General features: G+C 42.2%; 1 protein-coding gene and 1 long non-coding RNA gene across 2 annotated transcripts in view; one reads left to right on the plus strand and one right to left on the minus strand.

The window, feature by feature from the left end:
• Window positions 1–324: 324 nt before the first annotated feature.
• Window positions 325–4,303, minus strand: LOC116566057. Its single transcript, XR_004275708.1, has 2 exons — window positions 3,964–4,303; window positions 325–1,128 (listed from the first exon to the last, which is right to left on the minus strand). It is a non-coding gene; the product is annotated as an uncharacterized LOC116566057 (long non-coding RNA).
• A 45-nt stretch (window positions 4,304–4,348) lies between these two features.
• CUNH12orf75 (chromosome unknown C12orf75 homolog) overlaps window positions 4,349–17,306 on the plus strand; it is a 37,905-nt gene continuing 24,947 nt past the window's right edge. The window contains exon 1 of the mRNA XM_032300058.1: window positions 4,349–4,665. Within this exon, the coding sequence (XP_032155949.1) occupies window positions 4,620–4,665 (46 nt within the window). The 5' untranslated portion in view covers window positions 4,349–4,619. The remainder of the gene's footprint in view (window positions 4,666–17,306) is intronic.

Below are 17,306 nucleotides of genomic sequence, written 5' to 3' on the forward strand. Positions count from 1 at the left end.
CCTTCCTTCTCTCTATCTTCCTTCCCACATGTGCACTCATACACAGACCTTTTATGTGCTATTGTAGTGCAGCAAGGAAATAAAAAGTGCAGGACACTGCCTCTACCATCAAGGAACTAACCTTCTAAACACAGATATAAATCCATATATGCAATGCTGTCTGTAAAAACATGTTATTTATGGACTGAATAAGTAGCAAATGCTATGAGAAAGTGTTTTGAATCATCTTCAAATATTAAACATAAGGAGAATAACAAAGGAAGTCCCAATACATTTCAAAGAATAGATTTCATAATGATAACTCTCTCCAAAACAACTTAAAAATCAAGAGTAAAACTATTAATGTATTTGAAAACTAAATTTATTTTGAAACTTAAAAGTTCTAGATAATTCATGGGTTAATAGGCAATGAAAATTATAAGGAATTTAAAAACTGAAGGACAATGAAAATAATAAATATCCAAACTATCCAATGCAATTTAAGCAATATTCAGAAGAAAAAAAAAAGACTTAAATGAACTTGGTATTTAACTCAAGGAGTTGTAAAAAATAATGTCAGGGTAAACCCAAAGAAATTAGGAAGAAGAAAATAAAAAAAGCGAGGACTAGAAATAAATGAAATTGAAAACAAAACAGATAAAAGAGGGAGATGGTAAAAAAATAATAAAAGTCGACTCTGAAAACTCCAATAAAATGAACAAATATATAGCAAGACTAATGAAGAAGGCAAAAATGCAAATAAACACTATAGGAAGGCAAAAGGAGGCACATCCATGGATTTATAACAGAGATGACAATCACCACAAGAAAACACTATTATCAGTTGTAGACCCATATATTTGGAAATGTATACTGTAGCAGACACAGTTAATTGCTGCACCTGTGCTATGGTATGCTATGCTGTATTGTGCTATGCTATAGTATGCTATGCTAAAATATGGTATGTGATGATAACACAACCCTAAGATCTCAGGTGGCTTACAGATCACAAATGTTTCTTTCTCATTCATGTTGCAGGTTAAGTGTGGGTGTGGGTGAGGTCCTCTGCCCCGAGCCATGCAGTGACTTAGGGGTGCAGGTTGATGGAAGAGCCAACATCTCCCCATGTTCTTCTGGGGTCATTGCAAGCTGGAGCATGTCAACAGGGAAAAAGAGAAAAGCAAAAAGAAAATCTAGGCTGCCAAACTTTTTGTGGGGAGCTCTTTATGGGAAGAAAATCATGAAAACTTAGACTTACTCAGCTTTATATTCTCCTACCTCTTGCTTTCTTTTTCTTGTCAGATTAATTTCACTCATACACCTCTTCCCTCTCCTTCATACCAGATCAGTTCTGGTTAGAAGAATGAAAACAACAGCTAAATGGTGTGATCTGACTGGCACAGAGAAAGAAGCTAAAATTGACCGCTCAGGAAATGAGGCATGTATTAATAATTTTCTTTTGACTCATTGTTTTTAAAAGCATCCACATGTAATTAACTGTTGTCTATAAAATAAAATAAAATTCCTAAAGAGGAAAAAGGAGGCACTAGACTTGTTTCATTCTACATTAGGAACGGTACTAACATTTATTGGGTACTTACTATATACCTGACATTTTACTAGGAACTTTTCATACTCTGTCTCATCAAATGACCTTGCTTGCCCTTTGAATAAAACGTTAACTCCTTTCCAAGGTGTATGTTCTGATCTCCTTTTCTGAAATCCCCACCCTCCCCATCTCTGCTCCACAGATGGGCCTTTGAATTCTGGCCTTTTTTTTTTTTTTTTTTTCTGTTTATGAAACACACCCAGCATACCAGCATATTCCTGCCTCAGAGCTTCTGCTCTTGTCATTCTCTTTGCCTGGAATCCTCTTTCCTTGGATCTTCTCATGTCTGATTTCTTTACCTCAACCAGACCTCCACAAAAATATCCTCTCTTCAGAGAGCCTCTGTAACCCTTCTGCTAGGTTAGTGCAAAAGTAATCATGGTTTTTGCCATTAAAAGTGATTGCAAACAAGAACCATGATTACTTTTGCACCAACCTTATATCTACAATAGCAACTCTTCCTCTACCCATAGTTTTCTATTCCAGTCACTTATTTTTCCCCATTGCACTTAAGAGTATCTAAAATTATCTCACTGTATTTGTTTTGATGTGATTTTGATTTTTCCTCTCTGCCTTGTTCATTGCTGTATCTCAAACATTTAGAAGAGTGGCTGGCACTTTAAAATTTAAAAAAAAATAGATTGGGGGTACAAGTGCATTTTTGCTACATGGATATATTGGGTGGTGGTGAAGTCTGGACTTATAGTGTAACCATCACCCAAATCATGTACATTGTACCCAACAGGTAATTTCTCACGGCTGGAGCTCTTAAGGTGATATTCAATACAGCTTGTTGAAATAATTGATAAATAACATAATCTATAACATTATAAGGCAGAATGCACACCATGAGGAACCATGAGATATCTCAGTAAGTGAGTGTTAGGAAAGAACTTACAGGATTTAGGTTCATAATAGGTGATTTTGGTTGGGATTTAAGGGAGCAGGACTTTTTTTTTTCCACATTGGATATTGTCAGGAAGCAGGGACAATTCTATGATTGCAGATTCTTAATGAACCTCATCTCTAAGGCAGGAAGACTAGAACAGGGCTAAAGTCATAACTGGTAAAGCAGAAGCAGTCATTCATATCAGGCAGGATGGGGAGATTTTGGTGTCTTGGGGGTTTGCACAATGACCTTGTTTTGTCAGCACTTAGACAAGATTACTGAGTGGCCTTGTTTTTTGTCTCATTTCATAATTTATAGAGTGGCCTTGTGCAATACTGTTGTTCTGTACAACTGTGATTAACAGAAGAATGCAAAGGCCCAGCTATGAGTGTCACAACTTCTAGGCCAGTTTCTAGGTGTCAAGGTCTGTTTTCTGCCTCTTACAAGTGTCCTAGGGCTGGTGTCCTAGGACAGAAATAAGCAGGAGTATATCTTTTGGCTACTTGATAGTCCCCTTTTACCCAATTCTGGATTTGTATTAGGATGGACACTGAACCAAGACAGCACAGGCCAAGGCAGAGAAGCAGTACTTCTAGAAGTCAACTCAAAAATGCCTTTATCCACGAATTAATTATCCTCTCAGCACATGGCTAGCATAGCTAATTTGCAAATGGACAATGCTGTGTATTTTGCATCCTGAATGACAGAACCCACCACTGCCTCAAAGATCATGTTCAAAACTGCCAAGTCCTTGATTCTGGTTCAAATTTTTATTTAAACACAACAGTATGGGTTCAGGAAAGTCTTTTAACCAGCATCCCAGCATCCTCTGGGACTCTATAGCACCTGTTACCTGTTTCCTCTGTTAACATCCCGGCTATATTGTAATTAATTTATTATAATCCATCTGCTTGGTTAGACTGGCTCCCACATGTCTGTATCACTGGAACTTAACAAAGGACTTGGCACAGGCTAGGCTCCCTACAAATATTAAATGAATTTAAAATGGATCTTTAATTCCTGGCTTGCATTCACCTCACAAAACATTTATTGAGTTTGTATCACAAGCCGGGAGGATGCTATGAAAAATCAGAGTCTTTCCCTTTAAGGAATTTGTAGTCACTTCTAGTAGACTTAATAATAATAATGATAATATGATATTTACTTAGGATAGGGAACTTTGTTAGGTACTTTATATGTACCTGAGTTATTATCATTTTACAGATGAAACAATGGATGTACCGATGGGTTAAGTTACTTTCCTGAGGTTCACACAGCTATCAAGGGGCAGACAAAGACCGTCACCCAGACAGTCTGACTCCAATAACACTGGCCCAACTATCAGGTTGAAACGGACAGCACCGTGTCCATCCACAATTCTCTCATTTATCAGAGAGGAGGTCCTGAATCCAAATTTTAGAAATCGTGGCAGACATTTGTTTTAAAGAGGAATAGGTTAATATGACCAGTCTGGGGAAGAACTTACTTTCTTTGCCAGGCAGTGCGGATGGGAAACAGCTGCGTTGGCCTTCTGTTAAAGCAGCAGGGGATTTCGGTTTTGACTTCAGACCTGAACATCATTCAGTCAACAGCATTTATTGGGCGTCCGCTGTGAGGAAAACAGGAGCCCCCCTGCTACTTCCGCTCCTCCCCACATCCTGGAGCAGGGAGGGGAAGTGAGGAAAGCAAAGCAAAGCAAAGGCTAGGAGGATGCGGAGGGTGGGCAGGTGGGCACCCCCGCCCCACCCGCACCGGCCACGCCCTCGCCCCAGCCCAGTTTAAACTCCCGCCCCTCGTAACGACGGCCAATGGCCGACCGCGAAGCGCGGAGGAAGGTAGGGATTGGCCGGCGCCGCGGTTGTCGGGGTGACGGGTGGGTCTGGCGGGTCCCCAGGCGAGGCGGGGCGGGGCGGGGCGGGGTGGGGGCGAGGGGCTCTGGGTGGTTTCCGCCCCGTAGCCCCGCAGCCAGCCGCGCCCAGGCCGGCGCCCCCCGGCGGCGCAGGGGGCGCCCTCCACTCAGTCCTCAGCCCAGAGCACCCTAGTCAGCCTCCCGCTCAGGACGCGCTGCCCTCCGTCTGGGTCTCCGCCCCCAGGACCCGCGGCTGAGAGCTCTGGAGCGCGGCTTCCCCGGCCGGCTGCGCGATGGGCTGCGGGAACTCCACCGCCACCAGCGCGGGCGCGGGCCGAGGTGAGCGCGGCGGGCGGCAGGGGCCGGCGGGGGCGGTCGAGCGAGGCGGCGGGAAGGAAGGGTATGGGTATGTGGGGTGGCGGGGCGCGCAGCCCCCCTTCCCCATCCCCATTTTCGGGACAGGAGCAGACCGCCCGTTTCTGGAAAGACCTAAAGCGTGGCAAGTCACCCGCGCGGGGGCGGTAGCGCCTGGAGCAGGCGAGCCTGCGGGGCATCTCTGCTGAGGGAGCGCGGGGAGGACTGTCGCGGGTTCCCCTGCAGCCGGCGGGGCTCGGCGCCCTCCTGGGGGAGAGGATTCCAGGACGTGGCCCCAGGCCGCTCCCCCGCCTCCCACACTTGCTCCTCCAGGCCTCTTCCCCAGCTCCTCGGAACCCAGGCGCTGCACCTGGAAAAGTGCAGCGCAAGACAGGACTTTTAGGACAGTGGTGGTGGGGCAGGAAGTGGGGAAAGGTGGGATTGGGGTTGGAGAGAACTAGAAGCATAGCTGCAAAAACGCGTCCGTGTCAGTCTCGATGCCTAAGACTGGCTGGGATGCTCTTAGGATTTCTTTGAGAAGCTGCAGCAGTAAGGATGTTTTACATATGTGAGACAGAGCTTTGTTATTAACAGCTTGTTAAGATACTTTTTATTTAAATACACACACATACACAGACAGATCGAAACTTCTTTTTATACCACTTCATTTTGTTGATTGGCAGGCCAGGTTTTCTAGCTTTCCCGGGCCAGCCAGGCTTTGTGTCAAGTGACTTTTTCCAAAACTCACCCTTCTATTTAACCCTGCTTATGTCTCTGGATTTAAGGTAGCCTGAATCTGTTTTGAGTAATATCTGCTGACCTATTTCAGTGTCCTTTTGGATAAAGAGTTCCTATATCCTCCAATTGAGATCAATCAGATGCCACATCCTGGGCTAACCAGCAAATGAAACAGCAGTCGGAGGCTGCAGTATTTCCTAGGTGGCTGTGGAGGCCCTGGCAATGACTTTGTAACCTTGGGCCTGTCACACTCTTTAACTCAGACGCCGGTCAAAAAAAAAAAAGGTAGTTTAAGACTCAAGACTTATTTTTGTTACAGTTTATTTTAACGTTCACATAATGGAATCGGATGTGGGAATCTACTCAGTTACTTGGCCAAGTTTGTTTTTCCTCCTTGGCTGTCATTGCCACACATCAGGAATATTCCGCTTCAAGAGAAGAGGCTAACATATGTGCAATTCTAGTCCTAGAGATATGAATGAACCCAGGTAGCTATGCGTTGAAAAATTTATGACTTACAGTTAACCTTTACCATCTTGAGTTAAATCCTGTCCTGGTGATATACAGAGAAAAGCGAGTTTTTTAGATTCATGTAACAGTGGGGAAGGTTAGCTTAGCGCCTTAGCTTAGCTATGCCACCGCCCCTGGCTCCCATTTTGATTTATTAATGTATTCCTTGTCAGTTTTAGGGATGAGGGGGATTACCGTTGCCAAATGAAAATCAGAATGATGGACCGGGCGTGGTGGCTCACACCTGTAATCCTAGCACTTTGGGAGGCCGAGGTGGATGATTCACCTGAGGTCAGGAGTTCGAGATCAGCCTGACCAGTATGGTGAAACCCAGTCTCTACTAAAAATACAAAATTAGCTGGGTGTGGTGGCGCCTGCGTGTAATCCTAGCTACACAGGGGGCTGAGGCATAAGAATTGCTTGAACCTGGGAGGTCAGGGTTGCAGTGAGCTGAAATTGCACCATTGCACTCCAGCCTGGGCAACAAGAGTGAAACTCCGATCCCTCTCAAAAAAAAAAAAAAAAAAAAAAAAGAGAAAGAAAAAAAAAGAAAAGAAAGGAAATAGGATGATGGTAAGGTATGATGAGCTAGCTCTAAAATGTAAAAATCAAATTTTGGGGGAAAATATGATTTCTTGGGGAAATAATTTTCTTTATTAATATTTGATTGACTTTTTTTATTTCCCTAGGAGCACATCCCTTATCACCTAAAGGGAAGTCATATTGAAAAAAAAAATACTCAAAGAGTAGTTTGAGGAACAGCCTCACTTTTGTTTGTGAAGGACAGTGCATGTGAGAGCATGGTATTCTCTCCTCCAGCTTGCTCTTTGCCAAAAATTTCTTTTTGTTCAGAGGAGAGCAAGATAGTGAGTGCAGACCCAAATCATGCAGGACACGACATGATGAGCAGGGAGTTATTGCATCACCACTTTGATGGATCTGTGCTTGTCTTGGAGAAGCCATTCCCAAACATTTCCCTGCCTGTGCATCTAGCTGGCTGACTTTGGGATTTGGTCATTGTTATTTTGAAATGTTCTGTCAGTTGGTGGTAGGAATTTAGTTTCAGAGAGGAAATGCATCAGAGTGAGAGAGGTAAGGTTAAGAAAAATAAACCACAATGCAAAGGTACGAAAATCTCTTTCAGCTGTGAGCTTGGACATCAGCGTCAACTGCACTGTTGACCAAGCTACACACTTGGAGGACTGAACTCAAGCAATACGAAATGTGTTAAAGAGACGTTGTCCCTTTCTTCTAACTACTTACAGTGCAGAACTTCCCATATGTCCCAGGAGTCATACAATTCAATAGCCATACTTAAACTTTTCAGGAAAAAAATGTACAAAGAGATTGTGGAAAGAGTGTTGAACTTATGCGTCCGGACAGTGAGCTTAAGCTTGGGTTTGGTGCTGTGCTGATTGCATTATTGTGTGTATTTCATGTTACTTTTTTGAACTTTGGTTTCTTTGTTTAATAATGGGGATAATTGGTGTATCTTGTTTCATAAGGCTACGTGAAACTCAAAAATAACGTGAAAGCACTCTGTAAACTGTAATTATTACTATATAATAATAGTATTATTATTATCACCTTTTTGAAGGCAAAGTAGTTTTCCTTGAGTATTTTTCTATAAGAACATGGCAAATCTTTTTTCATGCATTAACATATTATTACAATGCCCCTAAACCTTAACTCTCCATTGTAAGCCCTGTTTTACTTGTTGAGTTATTCAGGTAAACCAGATAATTGTTTCCCCTTTCCCTGAGCTGTCAGGACAGCTGGCTCTCTTGGCCTTTGTCTGGTGGACTTTTTTTGTCTGGTGGACTCGGTTAACAGGACAGATTGATATGCAGTAGTGTACTTGAGTTAAGTGGCTTCCATATGCCTGATGTGTGGAGAAACTGGTAGGGAGTAAAATGGTCGAGTGACCATAAGGAGGAGTAGTGAGATGGATCAATCCCTTGATAATTCTGGGAAGACTTGTCCCTGGAGTATGTTTCTATTAATAACTGTATGCATACGTATCTTCCACCCCTATGTGGGACTTCCTCTGCTGGGAACTTCTAGGGCAAGGGTGGGGGCAGTCAGCAATGGATGTTTGTAGAATGAAGTCAAACTGTTGCTCTTGAGAAATTGATAGTCTAGGTAGGAAGATTAAGCAATTGAGAATCATTGCAAAGCAGTGTGTAATAGAATATAACCTGGACATCCAATTTTTCAGGAGGTGTTGAATGACACAGTTTAATCAGAGAAGTCCTCCTGGAGGAGTTGAGCTATCATCCTAGATGGACTTGTGAGAGGCATTTTGAGTACCCAGAAGCTCTCCACTTTCACATTTTGATATGATCACTCTCTCAAGGTGGGAATTTGATTTTTCCTAACCTACAACTATATTGAGGATTCAGTACATTTTTTTCTGCTTAGAGTCTAGACCACAAATTATAGAGAAACATCTGGATAGAATAGTTCATTTTAAAGTGTCACATTTATTACAAGGCAGGGAGCTTTTGCACTCTTGCTCACTCTCACTCTTTCTTTGCAATCAGATTCTCTACTTGCTTGTTTTTTCCCCCAGCATATCTCCTGACTAGGCAGAGAAATGAGCAACCTTGCATTTTGAGTTTATGATATATAGCAGGTCAGTCATTCCTTTTATACAGTCATATACATAAAGACTATGAAACAAGTCTCTGTAATACAAATAAGAAATTCCTTTTCATGTAAACCAGAAAAATCCCTTCAAAGTTTTAGATAGTTCCCCCTATCTACAGTAGCCTATTTTAATGCAGGCTAAGGCTGTAGAAATTATTTGCAGCAGTAGTTATCTCAGAAGTATTTGGCTCATGATATTTGGTTAAATTGGTTAGTTGAATTTTTTCTGCCAGAGATATGTAATTGGTAACTGATCTTAACTTCACAGGCAATTTATTGTCAGAATGTTTCCATAATCGTTTTTTCTGCTGTTTATGTAACAATAGTCCGAGGAGGAGGAGCTTGATACTTATTTACCCTATTTTATCAGTGTACCCAAGGAGTTAATACAATCCTTTTGGGTCCAATTATTTAGATTAATTATGTCCTTGTCCTCAATTAGCTAGATAATTGCATTCTTTTGAGGTAGCTATGTTGGTCCAGCCTTAATTTACATCTGTAAATGGTCTGGTAGGTATTGAAATGATACAGCTGTGCTTAGCATTAGTCCAAGATTTGTGGAGGAAATAATTTAAAAATAATATAAAATTTTGTTGATATCATCCAACATTTTTATCTTGTACTACTCCCCTTTCCCCACAACTATGTACCATCCTTCTTTCTGTTCTTTAAACATGCTGAACTCACTCTTGTTTTCTCTCTGTTTGAAACATGTTTTTGCTGGAGAGCTGATAGTATGCTTATTTCTTGCTTTTTTCTTTCCCCTACCCCAATGGAGGCCTCATGAAAGCCTATACATTTTGTTTACAGCTGTATCCTCAGCATCTAGACCAGCTTTCACAATTTTAATGGGTTTTTTGGCTCTTGAAATATATTGGTTGAATGAATGAGTATATTTGGGAAACAAAACAGATATAAAATGGAGTCCTAAGTTGGTGTGGGCACACTGTACTGATGTAGCAATTGAGGGAGGAAAATAAAACCTCAGGAAGTCAGGGAAACCTTTGTGGAGGAAGTGGAACTTTATTTGGCCTTGAAGAATAGTGTGGAGGAAGTGGAACGTTATTTGGCTTTGAAGAATAGCATGAAGGAAGTAGAACTTTATTTGGCTTTGAAAAATAGGTAAGAGTTGGATAGCAGAAGATGGAAGGCAGCTCATTTTTAGTGCTGTAGGAAGTCCTATATACGGAAATGGGCTTGGTGTGTTTCAGGGTAGTAAGAAGTCTAGCCTGATTGGATTTAGTTGTTCACATTGGTTGCAGGGTAATGGGAAGAAAGAACGGTTAGGATACAGGATAAGGATGACAGAGAGGCATTGAGGCCTCAGAGTTGAGAGTGGGCTCTGCAGCCAAAACGCCCAAGTACAAATCCTGCATTTGCCATTCATCATTTGTATGACCTTGGGCAACTTGCTGAAGCTATCTGTTCCTTAGGTTCCTTGACCATAAAATGGGGGAGTAATAAGAGACCCTACTGTAAATTCAGTGAGTTAATGTGTGTAAAGTGTTTAGAACAGTGACTTGTATGTTAGTACCCAATATACTATTTGTTGTTAATACTGGGAAAGACACAGCTGGTATAGAAGGAAGGAGTGCGCTACTGAAGACGTGTACATATAGAATTGACATAATTCAAAGCTGCTGTCTGCGCTCGGGGAAGTGCTGAGGGCCTGGATCACAGCTGTGGGCCCTGAGTGGTAGAGAAGCGTTGAGGTCAGAGATTCGTAGAAGAGGCGGCAGATGTGGGATGAAGGAAGAGGGAGAAGTAAAAATTAAACTGTTAGAGCCTGGGTAACTGGAAGGAGTTGCTGCTCTAAAAGTAAGGTAGAAAGGGGCAAGTGATCAACATACTCTTGAATGTACCATGTTTGAAGTGATGATGAATAAAGAGAGGTGTGGAGACCCCTCTGCTCAGGTAGTAATCCCTGGTGAGACAGAACCAAGAAGGTCTGTGCATCATTCGCTTGCTCTGTTTCCCCAGAATTGGTGGTACAACCATGTGAATGGTTCATAAAGGCATCCAAAGTGAGTGATTCATTTCTGCCATTGTCACAGCCTGGTAGGTTCTTCTTGCCCACTGCCCTAAACAAAACCAATGAGGGCCGGGCACAGTGGCTCACACCTGCAATCCCAGCACTTTGGAAGGCCATGGCAGGCGGATCACCTGAGGTCAGGAATTCGAGACCAGCCTGGCCAACATGGCAAAACCCCATCTCTACTAAAAATACAAAAATTAGCCAGGTGTGGTGGCACGTGCCTGTAATCCCAGCTACTTGGGAGGCTGAAGTGGGAGAATTGCTTGAACCCAGGAGGGTTGCAAGTGAGGCTGCAGTGAGCTGAGATCATGCCACTGTACTCCAGCCTGGGCAACAGAGTGAGACCCCATTATGTCAAAAAGAAAGAGAACAGCAGTTTTTGTGGCAAAGAAAGAGTTTAATAATTGCAGGGCTGGCCAAGTGAGGAGAACAGGAAGAAATTTCTTAAACCTATCTCCCTGAAAATTCAGAGGCTAGGGTTTTTTAAGGGGACTTGGTAGGCAGGGGGTTACTGAGGAATTGGAAGGATTGATCAGCTGGGGATGAAGTCATAGGGGCATCTAAAATATCTTTGGGCGGTAAAGTCAGTTCCCAGGAAAGAGTTGGTTCTTAGAACCAGGTGGCATCCCTTGGTCTACCAAAATGTGAAATCTGAAAAATATCTCAAAGACCAGGTCTTTAGGTTTCACAATAGTGATGTTATCTATAGTAGTATTTGGGGAAGTTGGAAATCTTATAACCCCTGATTACATGACTCTGGGGCAGTAGGCAACTTATAGGAAAGCACACTAAACAATGGCAGGTCATTGTTTATGCCTTTTTCTAGTAAAGTTTAAGTCTCTATCATAATTTTAACCTTGCTGTATGAATGCAACTTTGATCTCTGAACAAGGACAGGGGTGTCAGGGGGATGGGGGGGTCAGTTTTCCTTGCTTCACAGTTGAAGTACAAACTAAATTCCTCTTGTAGTTACCTTGGCTTCCATGTTAGAATAAGTAAAGGAAAAAAAAAAAGCTTGTGAAATTAAAAGCATAGCAAAACAGAGTCAATTATATATTAAATTTCTCTCATTATTTATAATTCAGCAAAGGCAGTTTTACCATGAGCCACCTATAGCTCCATATTGGCATGGCTTAAGTTGTGTTATATCAGTTAAATGTCAGTGCACTAACTTATTTATGCCTATACTTCTTATATGGCTGTATTTATTTTTTTGTTTTTGTTTTTTCTTTTTTTTTGAGACACAGTCTTGCTCTGTTGTCCAGGATGGAGTGCAGTGGCGTGATCTCAGCTCACTGCAACCTCCACCTCCCAGGTTCAAGCGGTTCTCCTGTCTCAGCCTCCTTAGTACCTGGGATTACAGGCGCGTGGCACCATGGCTGGCTAATTTTGTGTTTCTAGTAGAGACGCAGTTTTACCATGTTGGCCAGGCTGGCCTGAAATTCCTGACCTCAGGTGATCCACCTGCCTTGGCCTCCCAAAGTGCTGGGATTACAGGTGTGAGCCACTGTGCCTGGCCATTTTTTTTTGGTCTTTACTTGCCTAAAGTGTAGCTACTTGTCTTAGTTCATTTTTGTGTTGCTATAAAGGAATACCTGAGACTCGGTAATTGATAAAGGAAAGAGGTATATTTGGCTCATGGTTCTGCAGCCTGTATAAGAAACATGGCATCTGTATCTACTTCTGCTGAGGGCTTCAGGCTGCTGTCATTTCACGGCAGATGAAAGGGAGCCATAGCATTCAGAGATCACATGGGGAGAGTGGAAGCAGTAGAGAGAAGGGAGAGAAGTGCCAGGCTCTTGCTCACAACCAACCAGCTCTCATGGAAACGAATACAGTTAGAGCTCACTTATTGCCGCTAGCCATTCTTGAAGGATCTGCCCCTATGGTCCAAACACCTGCCATTAGAACCACCCCTATGAGATTTGGAGGGGACAAACAAGGAGAAATAAAGCACTCTAGCACTACCCAACAAGGACAACCTATAAAAATGAGACTTTCTACACGAGCTTCCATTTTCATTGACATGATTTCCTATTTCTAGGACACATTGACCTGAATTTTTTCCTCCATTATTTGAAGAAATCACTTACGAATCTGTATTTTTTTTTATTGTCCTCTGAAAAATAAGCATTGCTTTGGATGAAGTAGTAAGCTGTTCTTCCATTTCTTTTGGCCAAACCAAGACTATGACATAATTTTATAACTATTATGGGTCAGAAGAGCCATAGCAAGCTGTCAGAGTTAAAGAGAATTTTATTTATTTTTCTGCAGTTATATTTATATAGTTCTCAGAGGGACTGTTTCTTTTCTAAAACAAATAAAGAGTAAAACATTCCTGCATGTTTTTTTTATTTCCCATAAGAGCCATAGACATTTATGTTTCTGATTATTTATGCTGAAAGAAGAGTGCTTTGTAAATCTTTAGTATTTTTTTTTTACAAATTCTTCACATACGTAATTTTATTTTTGGGGTGTGTGTGTGTGTGTGTGTGTGTGTGTGTGTGTGTGTGTGAATTATCACCACTTGGTTTGAAGAATATAACTTAATATGTAACATAGCAATTCATTTACCTGTGAATATTTCTGGTATATTTTATAGAGTCTATATAGTATAGTGATCATTAAAGGCATTAATAGACTTATTGTTTTAAAATGTAAAAATGTATATGACCTTTTCTTTCTTTCAAAAGATATAAGTATGTTCTTCATAATGGAATTTGGCATGTGGGAGGAAACTCTCACATCAATAAATGTTTGAATCTGTATAATACCGAAGACATGCTGGACAGTATGACTCAGTTTTTAATGTATAAGACAGGCCGATTAGCTCTCCAAGGACCATTTGTGTGTAGGAACCAAGATATTGTGTCTACTTAAAATTACTCCATGCAGGCCAGGCATGGTGGCTCATGCCTGTAATCCCAGCACTTTGGGAGGCCAAGGCGGGTGGATCACAAGGTCAGGAGATCGAGACCAGCCTGGCTAACATGCTGAAACCCTGTCTCTACTAAAATTAGCCAGGCATGGTGGCATATGCCTGTAGTCCCTGATACTCAGGAGGCTGAGACAGGAGAATTGCTTGAACCCACGAGGCGGAGGTTACAGTGAGCCGAGATTGCACCACTGCACTCCAGCCTGGGCAAGACTCCATCTCAAAAAACAAGAAAAAAGAGAAAAAAATTACTCAGTGCAGTAAATTGTAGCTGGCTTGCATTATCATTCACTAGGAATAAAATTCTGTTTGTGTCGTGCATGATATATATATTAAATTTAGTTTCCCTTCAGATATTTTACTATGTATTTTAAAAGAGTTTTTTTTTTGGAGCCAGGGAAGGACAAAGATAAGAAGGTGTAGTGGGTTGAATGATAGCCCCCCAAAAGTTATGTCCATATTTTCATCTCTGCAGTGAGTGAATACAGTCTTATTTGGAGAAGGATCTTTGCAAAGGTAATAAAGCTAAGGATTTTGAGATGAGAAGATTTTACGAGATTATCTGAGTAGGCTCTAAATCCAATGAGAAGGGTATTTATGAGAGACATAAGAGGAGAAGACAGACATAGAAGAGAAAGTGATGTGAAAATGGAGGTGGAGCAGAGAGGGGCCACAAGCCAAAGAATGCCAAGGAATGCTCACTGTACCAGAAGCCAGGAGATGCTTGCAATGGATGCTTCCCTAAGGCCTCTGGAAGAAGTGTGGATCTGCTAACACCTTGATTTTGTACTTCTGGCCTCCAGATCTATGAGTGCCTAGATTTTTATTGTTTAAACCACCTAGTTTGTGGTAATTTGTTACAGCAGCCATGGAAACCAAGACAATATTTTTCTGCAGCTGTTCAGGAATGGGACAAAATTAGAAAATAAGAAAATGTATTAAACTCTATACCTGGAGTATAAATAATTCTTTGCTGAAATAAATACAGCATGATGCAATCTCAGTATGATTCATAAAGTCCTTCAGGACTGTTCAGAACCTTAGCCATTACTAGGAAACATAAAATTTTTTATATAAAACATAAAGAATGTTTGAGAGGGTTTTTTTTTTTTTTTTCCTTCCTGACATCTAATTCTCCCAACACCAAGTGTCCTAAAATTCAATTCAATTCTAACACTACCCGGAGTTAGTGTCAGCCTCCACAGGTTTAACAGATCAGTCCCACAAGACTGCCCTCACTTCAGACTCTAGTTGCAAATATCCGGCTTCTGGGTTGCCACACTTCTGTCAGCTTGGCTATGGATTTGGGGATCTTCACAAATCTTCTCCTCAGGCCCAATGATTTGCTAGAATTAGCTTATAGGACTCAGGAGGACACTTTCCTCATGTTTACTATTTGATCATAAAGGGTCTGAATGAATAGCCAGTGGAAGAGGTACTTGGGGAAGTCTGGAAGCATCCCAAGTGCAGAAGCCTCTAACGCCAGTGGAGTTGGGCTATGCCACAGTCCTGGTGCATAGATATGTTCACCAACCTGGAAGCTCACTGAATCCAGTGATATGGTTTAACTGTGTCTCCACCCAGATCTCACCTTGAATTGTAATAATCCCCACATGTCAAGAGTGGAGCCAGATGGAGATAACTAAATCATGGGTAGAGTTTCCCCCATACTGTTCTTGTGGTAGTGAATAAGTCTTACAAGATCTGATGGTTTTATAAATGGGAGTTCTCCTGCACAAGCTCTCTTGCCTGCTGCCATGTAAGATGTGACTTTGCTCCTCCTTTGTCTTCTGCCATGACTGTGAGGCCTCCACAGCCATGTGGAACTGTGAGTCCATTAAACTGTTTCCTTATAAATTACCCAGTCTAGGGTATGTCTTTATTAGTTTGAGAACACACTAATACATCCAGTTATTTTGAGGTTTTTGTAGGTGCTGTGGTTTGAATGTATCCCCCAAAGTTCATGTGTTGGAAACTTAATCCCCAATGCAGTCGTGTTGGGAGGTGGGGCAATAAGAAGTGACTAGGGCTTGAGACCTCTGCTCCCATGAATGGATTAATATGTTTAATCATCAGTAAATTAGGGGATGAGAGGAGTGGGTTGGTTATTGAGAGAAAGGGCTGTTATAAAAGCAAGTTTGGCCCCTTCTTGCTCTCTTGCTGCCTTGCCCTTCTACCTTCTGCCATGGGATAGAGCAGCATAAAGGCCCTCACCAGATGTGAGCCTCCCAATCTTGGACTTCCCAGCCTCTAGACTGTAAGAAGTAAATTTATTTTCTTTATAAATTACCCAGTCTGTGGTATTCTGTTACAGCAACACAAAAAGGGCCAAGACACCAGTAGGACTGGTTAAATCCTTGGGCACTGGTTATTAACTCAATCTCCAGCCCCTCTTTTCTCTCTGCAGGTGGCAGGGTGGAGCTTAAAATCCCAAGCTTCTAATCAAGGCTTGTTCTTTCTAGCAAACAGTCCCCATCCTGAAGCTATATGTGAGCTTGGCCATATATAAAGAGTCACCTCATTAGAAGTCTCACAGAGAGAGGCTCCTGTCACTCATCACTCAGGAAATTCCAGGGGTTTTAGGAGCTCTGTACTAGGAACCAGGGACAAAGTTGTAACTTTTTTTCTTTTCCTTTGGGAAGTTGTGTGTTAGGGAGTCGTATTCTCATTACCCTGGTTACAAGCTTATCAATAACCACCATGTGGCCGGGTGTGATGGCTCATGCCTTAATCCCAGTGCTTTGGGAGGCCGAGGTGGGCAGATCACCTGAAGTTGGGAGTTCGAGACCAGCCTGACCAACCTGAAGAAACTAAAAATACAAAATTATCTCTACTAAAAATACAAACTTAGCCAGGCCTGGTGGCGCATGCCTGTAATCCCAGCTACTTGGAAGGCTGAGGCAGGATAATCCCTTGAACCCGGGAGGTGGAAGTTGCAATGAACTGAGATTGTGCCATTGCACTCCAGCCTGGGCAACAAGAGCAAAACTCTATCTCAAAAAAACAAAACAAAAAACCCCACCATGTTTCCTTGTTTCTAAGATGCACATTTTCTTTCCTATTAAAACATGGAGCATATTTTACAATCACACATATATACACACACATCCTTCATGGAGTGTTTCTGACTTCTGACTTCTTTGCCCCACTCCTACCATTGCAGTTATTCCATCGATGATGGCCTTCCAAAGGAGGGCCGTTTTAGAACAGAGGGAATGGTCTTTTGACTTTGTTTTAAATGATGTGGCACTATGCATTTCCCTTGGGCCTGCTGGGATGTTAAATGATGAGCCCAGCAGGGAAGAGGCCCTTGATGTTGCCCATAGCTTGGTGCAATCAAGGTAAAGTGGATGGAGAGTTTCTGATGCTGATTAAGCACTGAATGCACAACATACGGCCATTTATAAACTCATTTCTCATTTCATACATGTTACTGTGCTTTGCCTTCCTAGCTGCATTTGTTGGCCCAGTATGTCTTTGTTTATTAGACGCTGAAACAAAGTGCTTTAGTGACTGTTAGACAAATATTGGAGCAGGGACCTGACTCCAGTCATCTGCCTTCTGCTTCCACACTGTTCTTACCCCATCACCCTGTTGCCGTTCCTGAGATGTAGCGGAGGCAGCCTTGGCCACTCTCTTCTTCCTGTGGATTGTAGTAGATCGCCCCTAGTCTTTAAATGTTGAGGACTCACCGGGGTATGGTGACTCACACCTGTAATGCCAGCACTTGGGGAGGCCAAGGCAGATGGATCACTTGAG

The sequence above is a fragment of the Sapajus apella genome, unplaced genomic scaffold, assembly GCF_009761245.1.
Source record: "Sapajus apella isolate SASKATOON/1434 unplaced genomic scaffold, GSC_monkey_1.0 scaffold2, whole genome shotgun sequence".
Taxonomy (NCBI): domain Eukaryota; kingdom Metazoa; phylum Chordata; class Mammalia; order Primates; family Cebidae; genus Sapajus; species Sapajus apella.